General features: G+C 38.0%; 1 protein-coding gene across 6 annotated transcripts in view; it reads left to right on the plus strand.

Moving 5' to 3' along the window:
• The window catches only part of FKTN (fukutin), a 184,537-nt gene that overhangs the window by 46,265 nt on the left and 127,223 nt on the right, over positions 1-11,049 (plus strand). For 5 of the 6 annotated variants that reach the window (XM_065947477.1, XM_065947478.1, XM_065947480.1 and 2 more), the window contains exon 10: positions 10,231-10,328. In XM_065947477.1, the coding sequence (XP_065803549.1) occupies positions 10,231-10,328 (98 nt within the window). Of the gene's footprint in view, positions 1-10,230; positions 10,361-11,049 lie in introns of those variants that run through there. The other variant, XR_010664635.1, reaches the window with a different exon arrangement.

The raw sequence follows: 11,049 nt of genomic DNA on the forward strand, positions 1-11,049 counted from the left end.
TTACTTCACTCTGTATGATGGGCTCCAGTTTCATCCATCTCATTAGAACTGATTCAAATGAATTCTTTTTAATGGCTGAGTAATATTCCATAGTGTATATGTACCATAGCTTCCTTATCCATTCGTCTGCTGATGGGCATCTAGGTTGCTTCCATGTCCTGGCTATTATAAACAGTGCTGCGATGAACTTTGGGGTACACATGTCTCTTTCAGATCTGGTTTCCTCAGTGTGTATGCCCAGGAGTGGAATTGCTGGGTCATATGGCAGTTCTATTTCCAGTTTTTTAAGAAATCTCCACACTGTTCTCCATAGTGGCTGTACTAGTTTGCATTCCCACCAGCAGTGTAAGAGGGTTCCCTTTTCTCCACACCCTCTCCAGCATTTATTGCTTATAGACTTTTGGATAGCAGCCATCCTGACTGGCGTCTAATGGTACCTCATTGAGGTTTTGATTTGCGTTTCTCTGATAATGAGTGATGTTGAGCATCTATCTTTTCATGTGTTTGTTAGCTATCTGTATGTCTTCTTTGGAGAAATGTCTGTTTAGATCTTTGACCCATTTTTGATTGGGTCATTTAATTTTCTGGAATTGAGCTACAGGAGTTCCTTGTATATTTTTAAGATTAATCCTTTGTTTCTTCATTTGCTATTATTTTCTTCCATTCTGAAGGCTGTCTTTTCACCTTGCTTATAGTCTCCTTTGTTGTGCAAAAGCTTTTAATTTTCATTAGGTCCCATTTGTTTATTTTTGCTTTTATTTCCAGTATTCTGGGAGATGGGTCATAGAGGATCCTGCTGAGATTTATATCGGAGAGTCTTTTGCCTATGTTCTCCTCTAGGTGTTTTATAGTTTCTGATCTTACATTTAGATCTTTAATCCATTTTGAGTTTATTTTTGTGTATGGTGTTAGAAAGTGTTCTAGTTTCATTCTTTTACAAGTGGTTGACCAGTTTTCCCAGCACCACTTATTAAAGAGGTGTGACAAATAGATTTAAGGGACTAGATCTGATAGACAGAGTGCCTGATGAACTATGGACAGAGGTTTGTGACATTGTACAGGAGACAGGGAGCAAGACCATCCCCAAGAAAAAGAAATGCAAAAAAGCAAAATGGCTGTCTGAGGAGGCCTTACAAATAGCTGTGAAAAGAAGAGAAGTTAAAAGCAAAGGGGAAAAGGAAAGCTATACCCAATTGAATGTAGAGTTCCAAAGAAAGGCAAGGAGAGATAAGAAAGCCTTCCTCAGTGATCAGTACAAAGAAATAGAGGAAAATAATAGAATGGCAAAGACTAGAGATCTCTTCAAGAAAATTAGAGATACCAAAGGGAACATTTCATGCAAAGATGGGCTCAATAAAGGACAGAATTGGTATGGACCTAACAGAGGCAGAAAATATTAAGATGGGGCAAGAATACACAGAAGAACTGTACAAAAAAGATCTTCACAACCTAGATAATCACCATGGTGTGATCACTCACCTAGAGCCAAACATCCTGGAATGTGAAGTCAAGAGGGCCTTAGGAAGGATCAATACGAACAAAGCTAGTGGAGGTGATGGAATTCCAGTTAAGCTATTTCAAATCCTAAAAGATGATACTGTGAAATTGCTGCACTCAATATGCCAGCAAATTTGGAAAACTCAGCAGTGGCCACGGGACTGGAAAAGGTCAGTTTTCATTCTAATCCCAAAGAATGCTCAAACTACCGCGCAATTGCACTCATCTCACACGCTAGCAAAGTAATGCTCAAAATTCCCCAAGCCAGGCTTCAGCAGTACGTGAACCGTGAACTTCCAGATGTTCAAGCTGGTTTTAGAAAAGGCAGAGGAACCAGAGATCAAATTGCCAACATCCTTTGGATCATCGAAAAAGCAAGAGAGTTTCAGAAAAATACCTATTTCTGCTTTATTGACTATGCCAAAGGCTTTGACTGTGTGGATCACAATAAACTGTGGAAAATTCTGAAAGAGATGAGAATACCAGACCACCTGACCTGCCTCTTGAGAAGTCTCTATGCAGGTCAGGAACAAATAGTTACAGCTGGACATGGAACAACAGACTGGTTCCAAATAGGAAAAGGAGTACATTAAGGCTGTATATTATTGCCCTTGTTTAACTTATATTCAGAGTACATCATGAGAAACACTGGGCTGGATCAAGGACAAACTGCAATCAAGATTGCTGGGAGAAATATCAATAACCTCAGATATGCAGATGACTTCACCCTTATAATAGAAAGTGAAGAAGAACTAAAGAGCCTCTTGATGAAAGTGAAAGAGGAGAGTGAAAAAGTTGGCTTAAAGCTCTACATTCAGAAAACAAAGATCATGGCACCCAGTCCCATCACTTCATAGCAAATAGAGGGGGAAACAGTGGAAACAGTGGCTGACTTTATTTTTGGGGGCTCCAAAATCACTCCAGATGGTGATTGCAGCCGTGAAATTAAAAGATACTTACTCCTTGGAAGGAAAGTTATAACCAACCTAGACAGCATATTAAAAAGCAGAGACATTAAACTTTGCCAACTTTGTCCATCTAGTCAAGGCTATAGTTTTTCCAGTAGTCATGTATGGATGTGAGAGTTGGACTATAAAGAAAGCTGAGTGCTGAAGAATTGATGCTTTTGAACTGTGGTGTTGGAAAAGACTCTTAAGAGTCCCTTGGACTGCACAGAGATCCAACCAGTCCATCCTAAGGGAGATCAGCCCTGGGTGTTCATTGAAAGGACTGATGTTGAGCTGAAACTGCAATACCTTGGCCACCTGATGTGAAGAGCTGACTCATTTGAAAAGACCCTGATGCTGAGAAAGATTGAAGGCAGGTGGAGAAGAGGACGACAGAGGATGAGATGGTTGAATGGTATTACCGACTCAATGGACATGAGTTTGGGTAAACTCTGGGAGTTGGTGATGGACAGGGAGGCCTGGCGTGCTGCGGTTCATGGGGTTGCAAAGAGTCAGACACGACTTAGCTACTGAACTGAGCTGAACTGAACTGAAGCAGGATAAATAATAAATCTACATTTGGATGCTTCTTAAAGAAACAATAATACCCAAATCAGAAAATTTTACAGGTTACCAGAGACAATAGATTGCTCATAGAGGAAAAGCAGATATACCTCAGCAGCAATAGAGCACAGAAGATAATGGAGTAACATCTTCCAAAAGTTGAGGAGAAATAACTCTCAAGTAAGAATGCTATGTACACTTAAAACTAGTACCCAAGAGGGAGGTCAAGATAAAGGCATTTGCTTATGTACAAGGACTAAGAAAGTTTATTTTTCACAGATCTACATTAAAACTCTATTAAAGGATCCAGAAGGAAGAGTTGATATATAATGGCCACAGAAATGAATCAAACATGTCAGTAAATTTGTTAGCTCTTGTCTGGTTTACAAAAAAAAAAAGAAGTATGTTAAAAATAAGCTGAGGAGGAGATTTGTTACATTTCCAAGGAATAAGTATACTAAGTCCCATGTTAAGGAAGAGGATAAAGATTCTGCATAATTTAATCTTTATTAGAAAATTTTGTAATGTTACATTTGTTGAAAAATAAACAGCAAATATTATATACATTAATTACTACTGGATAGAAGTATCATTTAAAACTTCCAGACAAGCAGAACAAAAGATTATTTATAAACCTTTACCAATTCAAATGAAAGTAGGAAAGGTGGGACAAAGAAAAAGTATAGTAAACTAAAAACATGTAAAAATAAGCATAAAATAGTCAGCATTGTTATATGTGTATTGGGTACTATTCTGTGCACTTTACATTTATATATTCATTCTGTGCTAATATCTCTCTGAGGTACTGCTAGTACCTTCATTTTATAAATGAGGTTAAAGCACAAAGAGATTGGCCAAGGTCACACAACTGGTAATTGGTGAAACCAGTGCATAAAATCGGACAATCTAGCTATAGAGTTCAAAATATGTCCAACTACATAATTTATTACAGTAAATCTCACAGATTAAACTAACCTATAGAAAGATAAAGATCATCAAATAAGATAGAAAACAGCATTTAGCTATAAAATGCTTGGAAAAAGCAAAAGTAAAGCAGAACCACACAGGAAGCTTGAAAATTACGGGGATGGAAAAGATACACCCCAATATTATTAACCAAGGAAAATTGTTCTGTAATCTTAGTATCAGACAAAGTAGAATTTTATTGAAGGGAATGTTAAACGATGTTAAAGGATTAAAAGGCCCTCTGCATAATTTTACAAAGGAATAGTCCACCAAGAAGAAATTATATTCATGACTGTAACTGTGATGACTGAAAATATAGCTTTGAAATATATAAATTGAAAACTGATGAAAGTACAGTGAATATTTGACATGTCCACAATTATGGTGGGAGATTTTGGTAATACTTTTATTTAAAAACTGCTCATTCAAGCAAAAAAAAAAGTCAGTAAAAATATTGAAGTGAAAGTCGTGTCTGACTCTTTGTGACCCCATGGACTATAGCCGGCCAGGCTGCTCTGTCCATAGGATTCTCCAGGCCAGAATACTGGAGTGGGTAGCTGTTCCCTTCTCCAGGGGATCTCTCCAACCCAGGGATCGAACCCAGGTCTCCTACATTGCAGGCAGATTCTTTACCATCTGAGCCACCAGGGAAGCCCAAAAATATTGAAGATATGGACAAAATCAACAAGCTTGATCTATTTGATGTATTGCTATATGAAAGTCTTCATCCAGCAAATGGTGAATACAGTTTCTTATCCACTATAAATGGAGCATTTACACAAGTTGATTAATGTACTACATATCAAAACTTGTAGAATGCAGTTAAAAGGACAGAGATCAACTTGTAGGCTTGAAAACAGTAAGTATGAAAGAATAGATTTTAAAAAATAAAGTTACCAACTGAAGAAATTAAAAGAATAGCACAGTGTCAGCCCAAGGAAAGTGAAGAAAGGAAATCTAGAGAAGAAATTAATGAAATAAAAAAACAGCATCAAAGACCAACAAATCAAAAATCTAGTTCTTAAATTATAAAACGTAAAGTTAAAGACAATATTCAGTACTCAAACCCTGGATGTCTGGCTTTAGAATTTAGGCTCTCAACTTTGTTACACTGACTGAAAAGCAAATCTGTGGACTACTATGTACTCAAGTGGAATAATTAAGGAAAATGTGAAAAATGATAGAATTTCCTGGAAATAATATCAATATCAACTCAAGAAGATCTAAATAACTTAGACTCATTAATGAAATTGAATTGCTAATTTAAAATCCTTTTCTTTTCTTTTCCCTACCAAAGACTTAGAAAATCTATAGGAAACTTTTACAGTGCCTTCATAGTATAGATTATCCCCTATATTAAATAACTTATTTTGGGGGAAAAAAAACTTACTTTAATGCATTCATTTTGACTAATAGCAAAATTTTAAGGGAAATGACTGTCTTAGTGAACACAGAGGGAAATATCATAAATGAAATGCAAAAGAATAGAATTTTGTAGTGTGTGTGTATTAGTGTAATTCTCAACACTTGAAGATTAAAGGAATAAAAAAGTACATGATTATTTCAATAGATGACATTAAAAACATTTGATATATTTCATAATTAACAATAATAAAAGACCTTTTAGTAAACTTGGTGTAAAAGGGATCTGAAATTTCTTTAAATTTGGTAAAGGGAATATACCAAAGACCTAAAGTGAGCAATCTTATTTAATGGTAAAACTTCAGAAGTGTTTGTCTCTTTTCTTAATCATTAATTAATTTTTCATTAAATTTATTTTTTAATTGAAGGGAAATTGCTTTACAATACTGTATTGGTTTCTGTCATACAACAGTGTGAATCAGCCATAATTATACATATATCCCCTCCCTCTTGAGCCTCCCCGCTCCCGTCACCCCACCCCTCGAGGTCATCATAGAGTGCCAGACTGGGCTCCCTGTGTTACATCGCAACTTCTCACCAGCTATCTATTTTACATGATAGTGTATATATGCCATTGGCTACTTCCTCCATTCATCCCACCCTCTCCTTCCCCCGTTGTGTCCGCAAGTCTGTTCCCTGCATCTGTGTCTCCATTCCTTTCCTCCAAATAGGTTCTTCAGTACGATTTTTCTAGATTCTATATATACGCGTTAATACACAATATTTGTTTCTTTCTGACTGACTTCACTTTATATAACAGGCTCTAGTTTTTTTTTTTTTTTTTTTTTTTAAGAGAAGGGCTTCTAAACCTAGAAACCCTTCTTTTAAAATCAGAAGTAAAACGTAAGAAATATGTGCTTTTATTAAGCAGTATGCTGGAGGGCTTAGGCACTGCAGTTACACAAGAAAAAGACATTAAGAGTTAAAAGTGGAGACAGAATTGGTAATGAGAATAAACTAGTGTTGTTTTGCAAGAAATTCTTGTTTTAAAAAATGGCTTTGCTATTTTAACTCTAGAGTTTAATGCAAACTTAAGTTTAAAAAAATCAGATTCAGTTGTAATAGACAATGTCTCTCTTTCGCACTTAGCCTAGCTAACTAACAACAGTAAAAACAGTGTTTGTCACTTAGCTATTACGTTTATAGGTTGTACAATTGATGAAATTAGTTTATCCAGCCACCAGTAAGTAGTTTTATAGATTTTAAAGATGTCTATGAGGGAAAAAATGATCTATTCTAACTAAATTCTAACTACTGTTTTTTGCAAAACTAAAATGAAGTAAAAGCAGTATGAAATAGAAAATAAATGGATTTTTTGTGTGTGATAAGATCCCTTGAACTTACATTCTGATTGGGGCTTGCTTAGTCCGAATTAAATCTGTTCACATTTTGGATCCTATCTCTGGGCTTTAAAGTAAAAACTGCTTAGGAGAACTTAATCTGGGCTTAAAAAGCTAAAATAACATTGACTATATTATAGTCTTGGTTATTATTCGCTGGTAACCTGGACAGAGTGTGCTGTTCTGAGTCACTTACCACCCCACCCCTACAGCTTCCTCTCCACAATCCCATTTTACAGTCAGTTTTTACGGTTTGTTTACCTTCCCTCTTTTCCTAGGAAGCTGGAGTTTTCTTTTTGCTGAAAGGCTTAAAAATTATCTGGCGAAAAGAAAACCACAGTTTTAGGGATATTTCCATTTAGGAACAAAAATTAACATTTGAGTTAAATTGTCTTTGAGTAATTTTAAGATTCTTTATATATTTTAAATGTTTTGTTTTTGTTTGTAAATCTTTCATTGTTCAGTGAAAGCTTTGAACATTTTATTTCATGAAAGCGTTTATAAAATTTGTAGCATTCTCACCCACCCTGTCATCCTGGTTTTTCATTCTTTTCAGTTCAGTCACTCAGTCATGTCCGACTCTTTGCGACCCCATGGACTGCAGCATGCCAGGGATCTAAATGGGACATTTCTTCATTCTTTTCATTCTTGTACCTCTTTCCTAAAACTGTAGAGGATATAATTTGAGAGAGAAGTTTCCTGGCCTATTTTACCTGATAGACCATGATTTCTGCCTCATTTCAGCTTCAGTGTGTCAAGTTGGTAAGATGGACAGGTGGACATTCTGCTGACCAGCATCCGATTGGGGACGGTAGAGGCTGATGATGGATGGTTATATCTCATGGCAAAAGAAGCAATTCCATGAATATGAGTGTGCAGAGTAAAATTGGGACCAGCAGATGGTGGAACTGTGCTGTATCCTGTTTCTTCCTCAGCACTGAAATTTGCTGTGGCCTTCTTTTCATAGAAGCCAGCTGGGATTGTCTGTTAACTGCCTGCACCTATTGGCTGGGTAGAAGGGACTTGTTGCTTTCTTTAGAATTGCTCAGCCTGTCATTCTCATCTGTGGCTTTAAGTTCATCCGGTAGTAAAACATGATATTGAGAAGCAAAATATATGAGAACTGACCTTTCCTTGAAGAACATCCCCCTTAGATCCCTTTTTCTTTAATATGATTACACTTTGAATCTGTTTTTTCTCTGTTGCTTTTTTATTTAATCCTCTGATATTTTAAATTTCTTTCATCTCTGCTGTGCTACTTCAAATCTTATTACTAAAGGTTCTTACCATGTTGTGAAGGAAAGAAATATTTCTCAAAAAGCAGCAACACAGAAATATTTCTCAGAAAGCAACGTCAGTCTATAATATAAACTATATAAACGTAAATCTAACAAACCTGATAGTTCCCTTTGTAATATAGAACTTTTTACTGATCCAAAATACCTTTAAGAAGTGTGTTTTAGTAACAAAACTTACTAATTGAAATAATTCTACTATGAGTTGAGTTAAATTCATTATAACATATTCCTTGGGCTAGCTTAGAGAGACTCGTTTGCATTTGAGATGAAAGAAAGAAAGGAAAAAAAGGAGGCGGGGGAGGGTGGGTGCTTGTGAGGAATGGAAGCAAGGAAGAAGCCTGGGAGAGCATGTTAGAGTCATGCCTTCTTTTTTCCTGAAAAGTCCATGCTGTGAAGGAAGAGAAGATTCACCTTACACGGATGCTGCTTATTTTAGTGTTCTTTAGGTTGTTTTAGTAGCAGTTTGAATTTGATAGAGATTTAATGATGTGCAACCTATTAAAAATAAAAAAGAAAAAAGTTTGAGACTTAGAATAGAAATTTAAAAGGGCAGGTGATAAAAGGCAGAGCAGGAAGAAGGTGGTTTGTATAACTGTTTTTTTTTTTTTCCAGAGAATTATTGTTGAAATACAGAACATCCAAACATTAGGATCTCTATTCCTGCATCTGAGGAGGGTCGGTGGGGTGAAGCTTTGCTTAAAAGTCAATATATATTGGGTCTTACCATGTTCACATATTGTAGTATGAAATTCTCACTACTGTACAAGTTAGAAAAAGAATTTAAGAAATACTCTGACTGAACCTGGAAATTTCTTCTTTAGCTATCTATCATTATCAAAAACTAGATAAAGCTTCACAGTGAAACCCAGGACAGAGAAATTAACTTGACCTGTCACAAAGACACAAGTATTTGTGATGCTGTTGTTGGAAAATGTCATATATCGCCAGGATTGAGTTAGGTTCTCTGGCTAGCTAGGAAGGCTTTGTTTCCTCTCTTACTTGCTATACATGCCTCCCTCGATGTATACGAATTTCAAATACTAGAAATGTATTAAAAAAGAATATTTATATATTTATGTATTTAAGGAATTGTCACGGCCAAACCCAAACACTTCCCCAGGGTTTTCCAGACTCTTATCATTTGCCTCCATCTTTTGGCAACTTTTTGCTTTAACTGCAGTCTCAGACCCCACTCCAATACTCTTGCCTGGAAAATCCCATGGACAGAGGCGCCTGGTGGGCTGCAGTCCATGGGATCTAAGGGTTGGACATGACTGAGCGACTTCACTCTTCACTTTCATGCATTGGAGAAGGAAATGGCGACCCACTCCAGTGTTTTTGCCTGGAGAATCCCAGGGACGGGGGAACCTGGTGGGTGCCGTCTCTGGGGCCGCACAGAGTCGGACACGACTGAAGAGACTTAGCGGCAGCAGCAGTCCAGACAGGCGCTCCCTGCTAACAGCAAAGATGGCCACCAGCAGTTCTCAGTTTCCATCCCACAGCTTAGAGACCTCTGCACAAGAAGGCTTCTTCCCCCGGTAGTTCCAACAGAAATTCCAAGACTGGCTTCCATTTGCCTAATTTGTATAAATTCCCTTCCCTGACCTAGTGATTATAATCTACTGGCTAGGTCTGAGTCTTTTTTACCCATCTCTGGAGCCTAGGAGGGAGTCAGCCGCTTTTGGACCATATGGACTGGGACTGCTGCTGCCGCTGCTAAGTCACTTCAGTTGTGTCCGACTCTGTGCGACCCCATAGACGGCAGCCCACCAGGCTCCGCCGCCCCTGGGATTCTCCAGGCAAGGACACTGGAGTGGGTTGCCATTTCCTTCTCCAATGCATGACAGTGAAAAGCGAAAGTGAAGTCGCTTAGTCATGTCCGACTCTTAGCGACCCTGTGGACTGCAACCTACCAGGCTCCTCTGTCCATGGGATTTTCCAGGCGAGAGTACTGGAGTGAATTGCCATTGCCTTCTCTGGACTGGGACTAGGGGAGTGAAATTGGGATACAGTTAACATTAGAAAAGAAAGGAGATGCTGGACAGTTAACAACAAAATGTCCCCTGTATCTGTTCCCCAAAGCTATTTAGTGGAAGAGGACTGTCCTTCGGCTCAGGGTACACTAGCTGTGGGTTCCTTAGCTAAACTTCCACTGTTGGAGCCTAACTCCTCTCCACATTGCCTGTTTTGCCACAGATACCTGTTTCCCAAGTTTACACTGTGCTGGACTGAGTTTGTAGACACAAAGTTTCGTGTGCCCTGTGAAACTGTCGAATACATTGAAGCCAACTATGGTAAGACCTGGAAGATTCCTATAAAGACATGGGACTGGAAGCGTTCTCCCCCCAACGTGTGGCCCAATGGAGTCTGGCCTATTTCTGAGTGGGATGAAGTTATCCAGTTGTACTGAGATAGTAGGTCGAAATGGTATTAATAGAATTCCTCTCCTGCACAAAAGGGAGATGACTGTTCAAAAAGATACATGTCAAACATAAGTAGGAACCAAAGAAATATGAGAAGTTTGAAGATACAGAGAGTCCTAACTCCTGAGCCATCTGATATAATTCTCTCATCTGACATTTATTAGAGTCTCCATGTGCCAAGTGCAATACTAGGTTACAGTGGAGAGGCAGAAATGAGTGAGACAGATGTCTGCCTCTTTCCCCCCTCCCTTTGGTAAGCAACCCAGTTCCTTTGAGGGAAACCCCCTCACCCTTTGAAGAATGTTCCTTTTATAGAATATGATATGTTCTATAAGTGCTTTCAGAAAGTTCAATGTTTGTACTGGAAGGTGGGCTTACCAGGTGCAACTAAGGAAGGGTATACACCAGTAAAAAGGAATAACTCCTTTAAGCCTGTATGTTAGGGCTACTTTTAAGGTTGTGGAGGCTGAGTTAATAATCAAGTGGTCAGATTTCAGGTGATGTCAAGAAAAGATGTGAGGCAATACCTTTTACAAACAACCTGGTGTGGAATTGATTTAGAGCTCAGGGCATCATATAAGAAAATGACAGT

The sequence above is a fragment of the Muntiacus reevesi genome, chromosome 10, assembly GCF_963930625.1.
Source record: "Muntiacus reevesi chromosome 10, mMunRee1.1, whole genome shotgun sequence".
Taxonomy (NCBI): domain Eukaryota; kingdom Metazoa; phylum Chordata; class Mammalia; order Artiodactyla; family Cervidae; genus Muntiacus; species Muntiacus reevesi.